The sequence below is a fragment of the Pogona vitticeps genome, chromosome 5, assembly GCF_051106095.1.
Source record: "Pogona vitticeps strain Pit_001003342236 chromosome 5, PviZW2.1, whole genome shotgun sequence".
Taxonomy (NCBI): domain Eukaryota; kingdom Metazoa; phylum Chordata; class Lepidosauria; order Squamata; family Agamidae; genus Pogona; species Pogona vitticeps.
In genome coordinates, this window is record NC_135787.1 from 119,456,299 (window position 1) to 119,474,771 (window position 18,473).

At 40.0% G+C, this 18,473-nt stretch overlaps 1 protein-coding gene across 1 annotated transcript in view; it reads left to right on the forward strand.

The window, feature by feature from the left end:
* The window catches only part of KIF21A (kinesin family member 21A), an 88,779-nt gene that overhangs the window by 58,898 nt on the left and 11,408 nt on the right, over positions 1-18,473 (forward strand). The window contains exons 26-31 of the mRNA XM_073000631.2: positions 997-1,051; positions 2,468-2,685; positions 8,525-8,635; positions 9,104-9,232; positions 10,977-11,015; positions 18,046-18,182. Coding sequence (XP_072856732.2) covers positions 997-1,051; positions 2,468-2,685; positions 8,525-8,635; positions 9,104-9,232; positions 10,977-11,015; positions 18,046-18,182 — 689 coding nt within the window. The remainder of the gene's footprint in view (positions 1-996; positions 1,052-2,467; positions 2,686-8,524; positions 8,636-9,103; positions 9,233-10,976; positions 11,016-18,045; positions 18,183-18,473) is intronic.

The window sequence follows — 18,473 nt, forward strand, 5'->3', positions numbered from 1 at the left end:
TTGGGTCTTTCAGGTATCTGAGTGAAACAGTACCGCAAGCTGGCCTCTCTCGTTTAGTGGCTGTTTCTGTAGACTTCCTGAGGCAACCCAAGCCTTTATCTGGGCTCTTTTGAGGAAAATATCTTCTGTAAATTAACCCAAAATCTGGGACCATTAGATCACATATGAACACGTGTCACTGGTCGACAGTGTTATCAGTTGAAACCTTGCATGTGTGAATGCCTATATCAACTGTTGTCACCTCAAAAGTTCGGTAGTACACAAGCTCAATACAGTGGTGCCCCGCTTGATGACGATAATCCGTTCCAGCCAAATCGCTGTAGAACGAAATCGTCGTCAAGCGAAAGTAAAAAGTCCATTGAAATGCACTGGAAACTGCTCAGTACGTTCCAATGGGTGAAATTCCTCATCGTAAAACGAAAATCCTCCATAGGGCGGCCATTTTCCAGTGCCTGTAAAACGAGGAAACACGGGGGGGGGATTTTGAAACAGCGGGCAACCATTTTGAAACCCGACGATCAGCTGTTCTGATAGTTGTAAAGAGAAAAATTGGTTCCCGAAGCAGGGAACCGATTGTCGTCAAATGGATTTTCCCCATCTAAGCACCGTTTTGTGATCACAGTAGCGATCACAAAATACTCATCATGAAGCGATTTCGTTGTCTACCAGGGTAAGCGTCTAGCAGGGCACCACTGTAATTTGAAGAAAGCTGCATGGTTTGGAGGGAGGCATTAGATCATGTATATGCAGGCATGAACCCTGACCTCACTGGTAAAGAGTTATACCTGTTTTTGCTGTTAGACTTTCCAAATTAATACAGTGGAATGAATTTCAGCAGGGAATTGGCATTAGTTAGCAAGTTGCCATTTATATCCCTTGTTAACCAGTTTGTTGCTGCAGTTTATGCCGGTGCATTTATTCTAGAGTAAATAACTAATAGGATTTTGACCCTTGTTTCTATAAGAGGTTCTCACTAAATTGCAACTTTGTTTTCAGTTCTTTGTCTTCCGACCTCATGAAGCTTTGTGGTGAAGTCAAGCCTAAAAATAAGGTAAGTTCTGTGGATGGTGATATAGTGGCATTTTTCATAGCTGTGGAATCTTCAATACATTTGTTCAGATGTAAGTATCATTTCATCAAGTCTTACGTTTTCAAGATTAATAATGCATCATTACAGGTGTGGGTCCTCTGCTGCTTCCTTCTGATAAACATTCACCTGCAATGACTACCAGGAAAACTATATCTTCTCTCTGAGTCTCTGGAGGTCTGATGTGGGAAAAAGGAGGGAACAGATATATTTCTGTTGCTGCCTGTGGCCAGAGTGTGGCCCTTACCAGAACAGGGAGGATGGAGGAGACTTATCTCCGTTTTCTCCCTCATTGCTTGCTGCAAATATACTGCCGCTGTTCCAGGCCAGTGATTAGATGGGAGAGACGTTTGATGGGAAGTGGGCAGGGGAGAGGACTTTAGGCCATTTCTAGGAAGGGTTGTTTCCAGGCTCAAATGATCTTGGAAATATCTAACCCCCAAAGCACAGGGTGACCCTGAACCTTGGGTACAAGGGCATTATGCAGTCCCTCATGCCTCTAAAGTGAGCTGAAACTTTGAGATTGCTCCTTTGCATTCTGTCTAGAAATAATCTCTCTGCCAGTCTGATTATAAACAAGACTCGGCCAGAGCAGAACTGATAAACCACACAGGTTGGAGAGAGAGCATATAGTAGAATGTTTGTTCGTTTGTTTTCAAAAAGCACCAACAAAAGCAAAAATAAAGCAGCTGTTGTGGCACAACAATTTTAAGTTAACAGTTGAGATCCTCTAGGGAGGGAATACTGTGCCTTGCACCCAGTTCTGTGGCTTTTCTTTATGTTTGTGCACTCATGGGATATTGACTGCCTCTGCCAATAATATTTTCTCTATTGGTAGCTGGCTGGATTGCTAGGGGCAGGCAGTAGGATCCAGGTGTGTTAGATGTTGCAACAGGGGTTGAGAAGTGGCGCCCTAGAATTAGGGCAATTGCCCTTCGCATTTCCCACCTGTCAAGAATCGCTCAGCATGTCATTGCAAGGTTGTCCACTTCTCTAATCTATTGAAACTGTCCCATTGCTTGCCTCTTGCCCTTTAGCTCTCAACTGGGAAAATTTCAGAAGTCTACATGGTAAAGAGCTATTGCCCAGAGGCAAATTGCTGCTGTACAATTTTAAAAAGTCACCATAAAGTAATGCATTGGTTAGCGTGTAGGTTTCCAGAGATCTTGGCCAAATACTTGCTTAGCCATGAAACCCTAGGAGTGACACTCTCACTCAGCCTGATCACAAGATCCCTGTGAGGATAAAGGGCAGAGAGAGGAAGTCACAGGCACCCCCTTAACCTTGTTACAGGCAAACTGAGGGTGTAGACACAGCAAATACTGAATAAGGCTGATTCACTTACAAGGTTTTATTCCCACTCTTCCCAATTTGTTCCAGGCACGCCGCAGGACCACAACCCAGATGGAATTGCTTTATGCCGATAGCAGTGACTTAACCTCCGATATCAGTACAGCAGACACAGCTTTGGCTGGCCCTCTTGCCTCTCTTGCAGAAACTCAGGAAGGTGGAATGAGTGTTGACATGAAAGAGTCTCCTGCTAGGGATAGAGAGGTCATTCCCCCACAAACAGGCTTGCCTTCTAAGACTGGCAGCATGTAAGTTTTGCACAATGCACTAACATCTGTTTGGCTTCTTAACATGCATGTTGCTAATTTCTTGAACTCTGTTAAAGCTTAAGAAAACAGGAGATGTCACTCTAATCAGGGATATTTTTAACTCATTGTCCTCCAACTTGTACTGTGCGATAATCAATATATGTAGATATTTGTATTCTTCTGATTTTTTTAGCTACCTTTAGGAGTTTTGTTTGTTTTTGTTTTTGAGGGAATTTTTGTTTGTGTGTACCAACAGTTCATACACTGGAAATCCCGGTTTTGGATCAAAATGTTAAAAGGAAGAACAAATGGTCCATAAAGTCCAAATAAAACATAATAAAAAATAAATATGATTTTTTTAAAAAAATTGTACATTCCAATAATATTGAGCAATTGTTTTAAAGTGCACTTTAAATGCTTTAAATAGAGTTGATTGATTGACGTGGTCTTCTTTGATATATGTCATTAAAGCATTTTTTAGTCTGCAGCTGTGTTCCATTTTAGCTGCAGGCGTGTGTTTCATAAAGCAGAAGGGCAAAGGTGAGGCTGACAGAGCTGAGGTAAACAGTCTTGAACCATGTCAGTCACTTTCCAAATAGGAGCACGTTTTAATCCTGTTGGCATTAGTAATGAGGGAGCAGCTTTTCTATTTCAGCAGGAAAGTTATTCCTATGTCACACACTGAAATTAATGTAAAGTGCTACAGAACTTAGTAGATGCTATGTACCATGTGTCTCAGATATAATTTGGTAATTTAGCTAGATTTGTTGCATTTTGCTTGAACTGCTTGTAAACGTAAGTGTTAATATGTATGTGTAATTCCCTGGATAATCCATCTACCACAATAAAATAATTTTTTTCACAGTAGCTCAATGAATTCTACTAACATCACATTTTTCATGCATGTTGCTTGTGACAGTAAAATAACTAATACAAATACCCTGACAGGTGGTATTTATTTCATATTCTTGGCTTCAATGCTTTTGCAAGCACTCTCTGAAAGAATGCTTTTGACCATGTAAAATGATAGTGAGCATAGGCTGAAAACCTGCTTGTCGTTCTACAATGTTTCTGAAAATTCAACGACTTAAAACAAACAAAATCAGGTGTCTGACATGGAATCCCGTATTCAGGTAATTGTTTCCTGCAGTTTCTAAAGCTGAGATTATTTGTAAACCTGCCAGTCAAGCAACATTATTTTGAATGTTAATATATTGGTTCACTTTTTTTCTAGTGTAAGGTTTACCTAGTTTTATTTTTCTGAATAGTTTGGCTTGCTGGCTTCCTAGCAACAACTTCATATATGGGATTGGATCTAAAATTCATCAGAATTACAGAGGGCACTGTGAAATCCATGGAACAAATAAGCCATGACTAACTTTCACTTAATTAATTTTCAGCTGATTTCAAATAATCATCTCTATAGAAGTCTAAGTCACAGTTCAACTTATTTTGTTTTAATGTGTACACCTTCAGATGCATAACGAAACATTTCAGGTGTATCAGATATCTTGTATCATTCATGTGCACTTGTGTCCACTCAACAGGGAGTCATGATTGGGTGCACCTCCATGTTGTGACTAATTTTTAGGATGTCAGGAAATTGTCTAATTTAGTTGTTAGCACAGGACACCATTCAGGAGTGTTTCCAAGCATCTGAGAAGTAAACCAGAAAAACTTTCTGATTGAAAAGAGCCAAAGTTTCTTTATGTAGTCTCTGTGAGTCATTTCTTAGCCCAACATTGTCTGATCAGTAATTTTGTATCCAGAACTCACTTAACAGACTTCAAAATAAAGTAGGAAGATGAAAGGAGGGGATATGAGGCAGCCCCGAGAAAATATCATTAAAAGATTATATGATGTTAATATCAGACTACCATGGCATGTGTAGCTACCTGCAGCTCCAGTAGGCTGTACAAGGCTTTTCCTAGGCTTTTGGAATGCTGCCTCCTTATTAGCTCACATGAGCTGAGACAACTGTTAACTAAATGCTATGATACAATACAAAGAAAGATCCAGAAACTATATGAAAAAGATTGAAGTTTGACTGAATTTTGAAGTCAATTGGGTGGATTTCATTTTAATTAAATTGATTTAAATAACAATTTAAACCATGATTTAATTTTTTACATCAGATTTTTGAATGAATGTTTGATTTAAATCATGATTTAGATCAAACTGATTGTAAAAAATCATAGATTTTTATTCACCGTGTAATTGGCAGGTAGAGATGCTTTTTGACGAGAACACCGAAACCAACCTTAAATACTACATAAGCATTAGAAATTGGGACAAAAAATTTGTCTGTTCGGTGGATCTTTTTTCCTTAGAGTGCTTGTAAATTAAGCCAAACGAATTTACGTGTCCTTTCAGAAACTCATATGTCACACCCAAAGGCTATCTAATTTACAAAAGCAGACTGCTGTTTGTGGTATGTTTTGGGCTACAGTTGCATCTTCCCTGTTTATTAGTCATGAAGCCTGGTGCTCATGGGATTTAGGATACAGGATGTCTAGAAAGCACCATGCTGGAGAAGCCTCATATAAAAATGAAATGGCCCTTAGGGCTCAATAAAGAGGTTATGTGCTGCAGGGGCTTCTCTGTGGGTCATTGACAATCTGGCACACTAGTAGGATCTGGGAATTTGAATATTATAATAGGACCTACCTATCCATGAGATTGATTTCTACAGTTTCGGTAATCTACAGTTTACCACAGCCCTATATACAACATACAAGGGGCCTTTGTCCCACTCCCTTGTGGCCTTTGCCCCACCTTTTTGCATGTTCTATATAGGGTTCATTATTATACACTGTTTCAGGCATTCAGTGTAGATATGCAGGGTCCTGTTGTACTTCATTGGAAATCATGTTATTTTGGAGATTTCTCCCCATCCCCTCTGTCCTACCCCCACTTCCGCTTGCTTGTCAAATAAACAAGCAAGTGATACACGGGCAGAAAGCCCCAGACAGGATATAACACAAAAATCAGTAGATAGGCCCTGTTGGCCAAACTAGACATCACATTGCAACTCTCCGTGTAAATTACTGTAAACTTCTTGGAAGCAGCCACCCGGGGTGTGATTAAGAATAAGGCTATGGGCTGGGTATGGTTCTTACCCTGTGCATTGTTGTCCTAATCCAAATTACCATCACTGCTACCAGCTCAGCTCAGAACAGGGCGACTTAGTGTGGGTTGTGATGGTATGTGAAGGAAGTGTTAGACCCTTCTCATAAACTCTAACTACATCACAGTCTAAATGGGAAAATTAAAATGGGAGAAAGGTTGGAGTAAAAATGAATAAGAGCAGGATAATCATTGAGAACTCTAAATACAGAGCTGTGGTGGGATTTATTTTTCAGCCTCTTCATGCCATTGTTTGCTTTTGTTCCATCTTTTTTTCCCTGTTTAGTGGGAACTGCTTGTTTTCCTCACTACGCCTCGTGCAGGTACACCAGATAAAACTCAGTCAACGCCTCATTATGATAAAATAATAATAATGTGACTAATAGAATGAAAAAGGTACTTGTTTAAAAGCAGGTCCTGTTGATGTCTGTAAAAGTTCAATTTCATAGTTTTCCCCAGAGATGTTTTTAAAAAACAGGACATGGACAGCTGGGAAGAGATAAGAGAATAATGATAGAAACCAGTCCTTGTCTATAGATCCCTAAGGACAGCCACATTGTTCCCATGTGCACAGAATGCGTTATATTTTTCACCTAGGGGTAAAAATTATTTTTAATGTTTGCTTTACAACCATGCCTGTCTGTCTTTCTCTCTATGTGTATATTGATCTGTCTACCTGTGTGTATATATTCACCCAAGGGATTTAACCTTTCCATTCTCAGTTCTAATCCTTATTAATATGTGTCTTTTCTCTTAGGCAGTTGTTAGTTTTAATGGTGGAACTTCTTGGTGCCAATAGGAACCTTATTCATTATTGTTTTTACATGCTTCTGCAAATCACTGAAGACAGAAATGCTAAAGGCTTCATGGGGGAAGGGCTGCTGGGGGGCAGTCAGGAACTCAGCTAGGAAGAAGGCAAACACTCCCCCCCCCCGTGTGGTCTGAGGTTAATAAAGACTTTGTTCTCTTGTGTCCCAATATTAATGCTCTTAAACCTCAGGTGTGGTTACCTAGTGACATCTAGGCTGGCCTTAATGTGAAAGCCCCAGGAAGAAAACAATCTAATTAGCCTGACACATGTCTGCTTAGCCTGAGGAGATCTGTCAAATCCACAGGAAGCAGGACCAGGGCAATATATAAGTACTGTAGATGAAAAGGAAGCTGCTTCTTGGAATTAACTCTATCAGGTGGCCTGCGGTTGGGAGTTTGATTCTTCCCCACTGGGCCTCCTTGGCAGAGGCTGATCTCAGTGATCCATAGGGTCCCTTCCAGCTACAGAATGCAGTTCTAAGATTATTCGTTTCGTCTAGTCGTTCAGCCGTGTCCGACTCTTCGTGACCCCATGGACCAGAGCACTCCAGGCCCTCCTATCTTCCACTGCCTCTAAGATTATTACAGGTGGGGAAAACCTTTTTCCTGCACTGCATCGTTCAGGCTTGTAGACTTAGCAGATTATATGTTCTTGCCTCACAAAGCATTATATGTTCTTGCCTCACAAAGCAATCCTTAATGCCTTTCTGTAAAATTAGGGGCATCATTCTGTTCAGTTTAGTGACCTCGGAATGGCAGTGGCACAAGAGTTTTTCCTCCATTTTCTTAGATGTCTGGTCCATGAGGAGCGAGTGGATTTTCCCAGCAACAGCATATTGCCATGAGTAGCTGTGGTTGAATTGCAAAGTATTTTAAAATGGCGTGGCCCTGAATGGGCAATTAAAATCGATGAGTTTACAAAAGACCTGCTTTGGGTGGAAACGAGAATGGTCAGGACTGGTTTATTGACATCAATCAATACAGCTGCTTGTATTTTTAGACTCTGTCAGATCCAGAAACACAGGCAGCTGTTCTGTTAAGAGTTGTCAGAATGAGTGCCTGCATGTTAAAATTTAGCACTGTGCCACACTACCATTATGTCATGGAAGATATGAGAGTTCCCGTGTTAAACCGGTGGATGGGGAGCCCACTTCTTCTCCACCACAAATTGGTCTTCTGAGCTTTGGGAGAGGTAGAATCCCACACAAATGAGGTTCTGGGGGCATGCTTGTATGATGCCATTTGTAATCTGTGTCTTGCTTGGGTTGATGAGCCTGGACACAAAGATGCTGAAGCATGAATGTTTTTGACTTTTCCTGAAGAATGTTTTCATATTGACAAGTGTCTCTTCAAGTTCCTCCATTCGGTTCACACTTGAATACATTCAGATACCTAATGATATGCAATGTATACAGGAATCTTGTCTGAGTTCTAGCTGAATGTACACCGTGCTTCCACTGAAAACATGGGATTGAGAAGTTTGATATTATGAACTCATTTATGAACTGGTTGTGGGTTTTTCAGGCTCTTTGGCCGTGTTCTGAAGGTTGTTCTTCCTAACATTTCGCCAGTCTCAGTGGCCGGCATCTTCAGAGGACAGAGTGCTGTCCTCTAAAGATGCCGGCCACAGAGACTGGCGAAACGTTAGGAAGAATAACCTTCAGAACACGTCCAAAGAGCCCAAAAAACCCACAACAACCATTAGATCCCAGCCGTGAAAGCCTTCACGAATACATTTATGAACTGTTTGATATTATGAACTCAATGTTGCAGTCCTCAAGTGACGAATGCATATTTGTTCATTTTTGATTGGCTTCTATTGCTGTTTGCCACTGACTGAAGAAATGCATGTGCAGGCAAAAGATGAACAAATCCTTAAAAGTTCTTTTTCCTTTTGTCTCAGGTCTAGACAGTCATCCCTGACAGAAAAGAAAATTCCAGAACCCTCACCTGTATCAAAGAGGAAAAGTTATGAAAAATCTCCAGATAAGCCAAAGTCGAAGGAGCAAAAGCAGTAAGATACTATATTCATATATATATATATATATGGAAGTAATTGCACTTCATTTCAGGTAGCTGTAGTGATACTTTTCTTTACCTGATTCAGTGCCACATTGGAAACCAGTGTAGAAACATTGTTTACATTTAATAATTATTATTTTTAAATGCTTCTGCAAATCACTGAAGACAGAAATCTGTTACTTGAACTCTTCAGATTACACTGCCTTTTTCTATGTGTCTCTATACTCTTAATTAAAAAAAAAAGAACTTTGAATATACTGCCATCTTGTGGCCAGCAGCCTTTTATTACTGCACGATATTTATGTTCTGCCAGGGTAGCATGCAAACTGCATTGTCAGATTAAGCAACTGGCATCCATAAGTTACTCCAAGGCATGTGTCATTCATTTTAACCTCTCTAACAATTTCATTTAATTTTTTTTAATGGAAGAGGCTTTTAATGTTTAATTTTTTTCTTATAGCTCAGATTCTGGAACCTCAGAGGCTAGTCTCTCACCTCCTTCCTCCCCACCAGGCCGGCCCCGTAATGAACTGAATGTTTTTAGCCGTCTTACTGTTTCCCAGGGAAACACATCAGTTCAGCAGGATAAGTAAGTCACAAAGGAAAGTCCCAGACTCCCACTGTTTTGTGGATGTGTCAAAAGTACACATAAGACTGAAACAGAGCTTCTAAACTCTGGCACTCCCTTGCCAGAGGTGAAAAATATAATTGTTGTCTCTCTTGCTGTCCTCCTTTCCCAGCCACCTTCAAAATGATGTGGAATTGCCTTAGGTTTATAAATTCCATGTCCTGCTGAAACTTGCTTCTTATGCTACATGTTTCTCTAACCTGGAGTGAGCAAAGTGTGGTCTGTAGCCTTCATGAGCCCTCACAGTGGAGTGCAGAGCCCCCTCAGTTTCTCCATGCCCCTACTTCCAGTTTTCTTTTTATACTCAAAAAAGGCCAATTGGATCTTCTAGGGCCTGAAATTAAAGGCCAATCAGACCTTATAGGCCTGGGGTGGTGGAAAAGTAGAAATTGAGTTCTGGTCCCAGTTTTGGAAGGGGAAGAAATGGCGGAAATCAGATCTGTGGTAACAAAAACAGGGAGAAGTTAATAATTCCTAGAGGACACCAGTGGCCATTTTGAGTATAAGCAGAAATGAGATGGGGTTGGAAGAGATCTGGAGGGGCCAGATCTCAAGTATGGCAGGAACAACTCCTGGGGGTCAGGAAGTTGTTTAAACCTCTAAGTAATCTGTTTTCCTACCTTGTCTTCTCAAGTCTCTAGAGCAGTACTTTGAGTTGTTAAGCAGCGTAAGGCCAATTTTTCACTACATAAATAGATTTATAGGGAGTTGGCAGTCTGATTCACCCGCAGATTGTATATTTAGGGTTTATGATATGATTAGTGAAAATCTCAGGTTTTGGTTCAGCTGTGTTTGAAAAATGATAACAAGTTTGAGTTTATCCAGAATCTTTATTGTAGGACTTTTGGTGGTGGTATTGCAGGCTGATGGTTCTTTTCTCCAGTTTCTGATGTCTCTCAGCTATTTTGATGTAATGTTTTTCCTGCAACCTTCAATTACTACACATTTCCCTAACAGTTTTTTGCAAGCTTTCCAGCGGTTCAAGCTTGTGCTTGCGGCTATTTTATACCATCTAAAAGGAGTGTTGCTTTTCTGTAGCTGTGTCTGCCCTTATTGGATATACTGACTTGTAAAGGCTGTTTCTGTGCTGTGAGCTTTGTAACCCCAAATTAAATTCAGATGGCTTAGCATGTTTGATTTGCTATGAAAATGAAGAGTGGAGTGTTCTTAATCATTAAAACCTCATTTGAAATTGATCAGTATTTAAGTAGTTGCAAACAGAAATTATATGGTCAGGACTTTGTTCTGTTAAAAACAAGGCTAATGTATTTGTTTTAAATTAAATAATCATGATTTTGAACATTGTTCCAAAACAGATACTAGCACGTTAGTTCTCCCTGCTTTTTTTTGCAATGCATGTACAAATTAACATAAAAGGAAGAAGCCACATTGCAGACTAAATATTTTCCCCACCCATCCACATCAAATTCTCTAAGAAATGTCAAATAAACTAGAAACAGTTTGCACAAGTATCTTTAAACTAATGTAAACAAGATACTTCTCCAGATAAAAATAAAAATAATATTTGAAGCTTATTCTTTGAAATTACTAAACCTGAGAAGGCCTTTTTGGATACAGTCTGCAAACTGGCGTTGCTTCTTTATGTAGCAAAGCTACTGTTCATTCTTCCTCGTCCTCTTTCAATGGAAACTGCTCTGCTGATACCTGTATTCTTTCTCCGTAACTCCACCACTGTTCATTATAGGTCTGATGAAAGTGATTCCTCTCTGTCGGAGGTACACAGGTACTCTCTCTTCCTCCTTTTCATCTTCTGGATTCTTAGTAATATGCTTGACACCTTTTCTGCCATTCTTAAGTGAACTAACTTTGCATGCCCCTCTTTTAAAAAAATCAATATTCCCCAGCACATCAATAGATTCCTTGCACTATTCCATTTTAAAAAAATGTAAGCTTACAATGCTTGATTTGTTGTTGTCGTTTTGTGTTTTTTTAAATTTGTCCAGCATGTTCACTTTTAAAATATATATATTGGACAAATGTTCCCTGAGTAATGCTCCTGTTCCGACACACACAAACCCCCAGCATGTTTCTGCTTTTTTTTTTGGCATGTTAAATAAATCCACAACAAACTTGATCTTGGAGTGGATGAATTGATGGGGTTCTTTTTTTGGGAGGGGTCAGTCTGCTTTGCTAGTAGCAAAAAGCTTTACTGAACTGTGTGGTAAAGTCAGTGTTTTGATTGCACATATCTGTTGTGTTGTGATTCACAGTTGTGTGTCTCCACTGGAGATGCCCTGTGGCAGATCTGTTTGGGACTTACTGTATGTCATTAGCGCAAACAACAGTAAATGTTCTAGTATTTTTCATTCCTGTATTTTGAATATTGTATAGGAATATGTTCTCTCATACTTGCACACTATCATAAATGAGGCTAGAATTTAGGAATATAGAAAAACAGCTGAGTATGTGGCAAGTAAAGGAAGGGGTGAAAAATGTAGGAGCTTTGAAATGCACCTGAAACTCCTCTGCCTGTGAATCTTCTGGCGCATACACTTCATCTTTTGGAAAGCGGGGACACTCCATATGTTCAGAATGCCTGTACAGTACATGTGTTGAGTGCATACATTTGCTTACAGATTCTGGCAAACATCAGTTAATATAGCTATTGCTATTGCTTATTTTCAGGGGAATATTTTAAAACTTGGTTTTACTTTAAAAATTGGTAATCTAACCTATAAAATGCCTTCTCAAAGGATTAAATTCATGTTCCGTCTGCGATGCCACGAGAAGCTTCTCCTGAAGTGCTGGATTCTTGCGTTTACTTTTGATACATGTCTCCCACTCTACGTGATCCATCTGCTTAAAACAAAACAAAAAATAGGCTGCTGTCTCTGCAAGACTTTATTTGTACTTGAAATGCATGGGTTTGAAAAAGATAGGGAGAAATCATTTTCTCCCATATTTAAACTGCGGGGCCACAATTCTCTTGGATTTTATTGCACGTGGAACTAGACGTGGGGACAAATAAAAAATTGGTCACAATATTCATCAGAAATCGCTGATTCATTAAATACTCATTCCTTCATATTTGTGGGTTCCAGAGACCCTGATAAATACGAAGGGACGAATATTGCCCCATTTTTATTCATCACCCATACGAAGAAAGGGCTATCCTTCCCTCTCTTCCTGTGGCTTTCCCGTTCTACTTACTAGCCCGCCAATCAGCTGATCAGTGGGATGATAGGCAGCCACCCACCTACACAGCCTATCCCCGCCCCTTCCTCTCTCTACCTTAGTCATCACCCCCTGCCACGCCACCCTGTTGCCGCCACCCCCACCCCCACTGATGCCCCACCCCCATAATTGCCACCGCCACCATCTCCAGCAGGCTTCTGCAGCCATGGCTTGTGGAAAGGGACAATGGCTGCCCTTTGCAAAGATGGCGGCTGCAGCTTCATTTAGGGTAGGCAAGCTGCAGCTGTCATTTTTACAAAGGGCAGCCTGGATTCCCTTAGCCTGCCTTAAGGAATTCGTGCTTCGTTGGTTCATGGGGGCAGCTTCGTGCTTTGTGAGTCGTCAACTTTTGATGACTCACGAAGTAGGACGACTCACCAAAAATGGTGAGTCATCCCCATTTCTACATGGAACTTAAAACTGTGGAGGGGACCATACTTATTTGGTAAAGTGTTGGTTGTGTGACCATCAGCTTATCAAATAGCCAGAGCTGATTCCACAGCTTTAGCTCTGCAGACACAAAAAGGGTATAGGCCTTGAATTTGTAAGGAGTATCTGGTTGTTGTAGTTGTGGGGGTTTTTTTACTGCTTTAAGAAGACAAAATATCCCTCTTAATAATTTTACTATAATAATATTCTTTTCTTGACTAACAGTCTCAGTTGCATTTCTCAAATATTATGCTTAACAATTAGTACTTCCCCCTTAACCTGCATTTGATTTAGTTTCTTTTCTCCTGCTTTCCCTTCGTACCATACCTACTCATTAGACTACATTAAATTTTCAACCTAAATCTTAACTTGATCACTGAAATCTCTCTCTTTATCTTTCAGTAGCTGTAGAGACCCACTCAAAAGCTCCTTCTATGACAATGGAGGTTAACTCCATCATTCTTTAGGGCCCGTTCTTCAAAAAAGCTTATTTTGAATTACCCACATTTCATTTTACCTATATTTCTAGATAGTTCATTGGTTTAAGAATCTGGCTGTGGAGGTATAGGTTGGGAGTTTGATTCCCCACTGTGCCTTCTGGAAGAAGAGTCAGCCTATGTGACTTTGGGCAAGCTGCACAGTCCCAGAGCATCCTCAGAAGATGGAATTTGTAAACTACTTCTGAGTATTCTCTTTCTGGAAAACCCTGAAAAAACATTGCCATAAGTCAAAATTGATGGACTGCACATGTTGAGGAGTGCAAAGCAGTTTTGTATCTAAGAGAAGAGGCTAGAACTGCCTCCAGAGATATCCAATACATTTTATAAAAGGAAATGTTGCTTTCAGTCTTTCACTCTGGCATAGAAAGACTATACATGCATCTATTTATGACATTTATCTATCTATGTATGTCCTCCAAGGTGCTTAATTTTGTGCTGACAAGCTGATTCTAATTCCCTTTCAAAGGTTTTCTAAGTAGAGAATACTCAGAAGTTGTTTATCATTCCTTTCTTCTGGGGACATCCTGGGGCTGTGCAGTTTACTCATGACCACACAGAATAACCAAGCAGTACAATAATATGTATTAAAAAAGTAACCACAACAGGGTTTTTTTTTTGCCATTGTCACTACAATAAAGCCACTAAAATATTGGTGTATGCCTCTTGGCAAAATAAGGACATTATTAGAGGAGCCACCATGGTTTCTTCCATTTTATCCCATTACTTCTTCTACAACTTCCTTCTTCTCTAAGCAGAGATCTATAGCGGCAGCAATGCTTTTTAAAATACAGTCTTTATATTCCACATTTATAGTTATTACAGGTTTGGGAGGCTTCCTTAAACAGAAAGACTTTCACCTAGTGACAGATACCAAAGAGAATGGTAGCAGTCCGCTCGTCCTTTGTGGATAATTGCAGCATATGAGTATTGTCCCCCGGCTTATTTAACTTACATGCGGAATATATCATGCGAAAGGCTGGACTGGAGGAATCCCAAATTGGAATTAAGATTGACGGAATATCAACAACCTCTGATATGCAGATGATACCACACTGATGGTAGAAAGTGAGGAGGAATTAAAGAACCTCTTAATGAGGGTGAAAGAGGAGAGTGCAAAAAACTGCCTGAAGCTAAAAAAAAAAACAACAAAAAAAAAACCAAGATCATGGCCATTGATCCCATCACTTCCTGACAAAAAGAAGGGGAAGATATGGAGGCAGTGACAGATTTTATTTTTTTGGGCTCCATGATCACTGAAGGTGGTGACAGCAGCCACGAAATTAAAAGACGTCTGCTTCTTGGAAGGAAAGCGATGGCAAACCTGGACAGCATCTTAAAAAGCAGAGACATCACCTTGCCAACAAAAGTCTGCATAGTCAAAGCTATGGTTTTTCCTATAGTGATGTATGCAAGTGAGAGCTGGACCATAAAGAAAGCTGACCACCAAAGAATTGATGCTTTTTAGTTGTGGTGCTGGAGGAGACTCTTGAGAGTCCCCTGGACTGCAAGGAAAATAAAGCTATCCATTCTAAAGAAATCAACCCTGAGTGCTCACTAGAAGGACAGATCCTGAAGCTGAGGCTCCAATACTATGGCCATCTCATGAGAAGAGAAGACTCCTTGGAAAAGCCCCTGATGTTGGGAAAGTGTGAAGGCAAGAGGAGAAGGGGATGACAGAGGGCGAGATAGCTGGACAGTGTCATTGAAGCTACCAACATGAATTTGACCCAACTCCGGGAGGCTGTGGAAGACAGAAGGGCATGGTGTGTTGTGGTCCATGGGGTCACGAAGAGTCGGACATGACTTCACGACTAAACAACAACAAAAATGAGTAGGATGACATACAGTATAAACTATATCCTAAAGAATATCCTAGAAAATATCACAGCAGTAAAAACTGGAATTTGAAGTAGGTCCTCACCATCAAATGTTAAGGAATGGGACGATTAGAGTAATTTTTATACAGATGGCTGTACAGTGAATTGAATTAACAAAGTCATTGCATGGCTTCTTTGTCAACTGTTCAGAAATTAACCTAGAAAACAGCCATGAAGTTCCAGAAAACCAAAATGTTAATTTTGGTTAATTTGCAGATTGCCTGTGATTCCAACATTTTTCCCAACTTTTCTTTGGCTAAGACTAACTACAGTGGTGCCTCGCTTAACAAGTGCCCCATTTAACGAAGAATCCGCATAGCGATTTGTTTTTTGCGATCTTTTTAATGGCAAAAAATCGCTTTGCGATGATCGGTAAGCGTTTCGCTTACCGATTTTGGCATAGCGATGTTTTAAAAAACAGCTGATCGGCGGTTCCAAAATGGCCGCCGGAAAAAATGGCCACCCGCAGTGTTTTCGCACGTGTTTTAATGCGATCCTATGGGCTTTTTTGCCCCGCATAGCGACGAATCCATATAGCGATGATTTTTTCGGAACAGATTATTGTCGCTCTGCGGGGCACCACTGTATTTACATTTGTTACATATGTAGTTAATGGCTTTTTGAGTATATACTCAATATTTTTTCATTTGTCTATATTTTTAATTCATAATAATTTATTTCCATTCCGAATCCTAATGAAAAGTTTGCCATTCCTCCTCAGCTGAGTCATAAAAAGATGTTTTTCTCTTTTGCTTTAACTTGTGTATAGACTTACAGGGACTGTTCTTGAAATATTTTCTCCAGATCAGTCCACAGAATGAGAAACATGCCATTTATACCTTCATAGTTCATCTAATAAATATTAATTTATCTTTACATGATAGTGGTTTAGTCTCATGTAGCCCATGCTTTCATATTGACGATCATATAAACACATGCATCTAGTTACTCTTCATACCTCTAGTGAACCTGGCAAAAAAAAAGGTGTTTTTATCCTAATGAGCACAGGTGACAGATAGAGACTGATCATAAGCTGAATGAGGAAAAAAAGAGGAGTGACCTTTTTCATCATGATTCTCAAAGGCCTGACCCCTTTGGGCAAAGGGTTTTTAACAGCAATTGTAACAGCAACTTTACAGGGCTTGTTGTTTAAAGAATCGACTTGATAGCATGCAATTATTAATGCTCATCTTAGTATCTGTCAAACATTCATAAGAGAGCAAGCACTTAGCAGAACTTACACTATGTTAGCCTAGACATCTGGCAGCTTTTTGTCTGGAATGCAATTTGCCAACTATTAAAAAAACCTTCAAAACTGACTGCAGTATTTAAGCCTTCATTGACTTTAAAAGGGGTCTTTTTAAAAGGACAGGATATAAAAGGAGAATTATTTCTGAATCATATACCTGTTCCAATTAGAAGCCTTTGGGCAAGCCTTTCTAGCCGCCTGGAGTGGTCGAAATGATTAGATAGGCGGGGTATAAATACAATAAATAAATAAAAATAAATAAATAAAAATAAATAAAGGGGTGTTGTAAACTTGATGAGTTGTATCCAGTGATGTCCCCACTGCTACTGGAAGACTGCCTCATATAACAGAGATTTCTATTGTATAAGGGAAGGCTGCAGTCACTGATTTCCCCCACTCTTTCTGCAGCCTGTTAGGCCACCTTCCATGCTCTTTCAAAGGGTCCTTCTACTGCTTGGAGAAGATCTGGCGGGAGATTTAACATGTAGAAGGCGAATCTCCAAAAATCGGTTTGCACCTTATTCCACTAAGGCAGGGATTCTCAACCTTGGGTGACCCAGGTATTCTTGGACTGCAATTCCCAGAGATCTTCACCATCAGCTGTGTTTGCAGGGGTTTCTGGGAATTGCAGTCTAAGAACACCTGGATTATCCAAGGTTGGCAACCACTGCATTAAGGGAACCCTGTCGTGGGTCAAAGAGCCCTTCAACCACCATTGGATACCACCCAAAGAATCTTAAACCCTTAGCATGCAAAAATGTCCAAAATGTCTCCTTTGTGCCAGTTACTGTTTCATGTTATTTGCAAGTTGATTGTGCCTAAAACTTACTTCTTATATGAATCATCTCTTCTTTTGGATGTGCTAGCTGCTTTCTGTCACGCATAGTAGCTTTCTTCTGTGCATGGGAGCTAGGGCAGAACCCAGTATGGAACTCTTAATTAAGCTGGTGAAATATGTGTAGGCAAGTTGCAAGGCAATAGGACATCAAGAACCAATGTTTATGTGTTTCTCTATCTAACCTCTTACCCTGCCCCTGCCTCAGCACCGAAAACTATGACTTATTCCGATCCTACTGTTTAGTTCTTAGCACAGAATGCAGATCTGGGTGAGCGAGTAGGCTGAGCTACTGAATGCACAACAGTTTTAGTTTTGTTTAATAACTCACAAAGTCCTCTGATTTGTTCCATTTACAGACATTTTCTTAGTGCTTGCAGAACAATGACAGCGCTTGCTCTTAGTCTTCTGTAAAAGTCAGAGTTGGTGCCACTTTTAGAATCAGTAGTTGAGATATTCCTTGTGGTGGGAGTAGAGTACCTATGAACTGTACTGTACTGCCCTCTGGCTGGGCAGGAAAATATATGATTCATAAATTTATCTGTAATTAAGCCAACACCCTTCCCTGCTTAATCTGCAGCTTTGTGTAAAATTTCCGGAAAACCAAGTTGGGGTGGGGTAGGGAAGTATCATGAAAAAGTGACCTGCCATGTGATACTTACATATTGTTCTTTTGTTTCTTGACACAGAGGTATCATCAACCCATTTTCTTCTTCAAAATGTGTTCGATCTTCCCCAATTCAATGTATCCATACTGCTGAAGGTCACACAAAGGCTGTGCTTTGTGTGGATTGTACTGATGATCTGCTCTTCACTGGGTCAAAAGGTTTGTCATGTTCCTTCATGATCGCTTAAAAAAATCCTAACATGATTGTTTCTTGATCACTGTTAGTATCCGTTGCATATGTGAGTTGCTCATTACAAGTATCCTATTGCTTCTCATTTCCCCAGTCATGGCCCTTTTCAGTGATGTCTTTTGACTCTTGCAGTTTAATCCTCAAGTAGAGATGGGAGGTTAAGGAAACAATGGTAAAATGGTCAAAAATTTTTGGATATAGTATTGAACTTGAGAAATGGCAACAAATGTGGACTAAAAATCTTAAATTAACATTAGCAA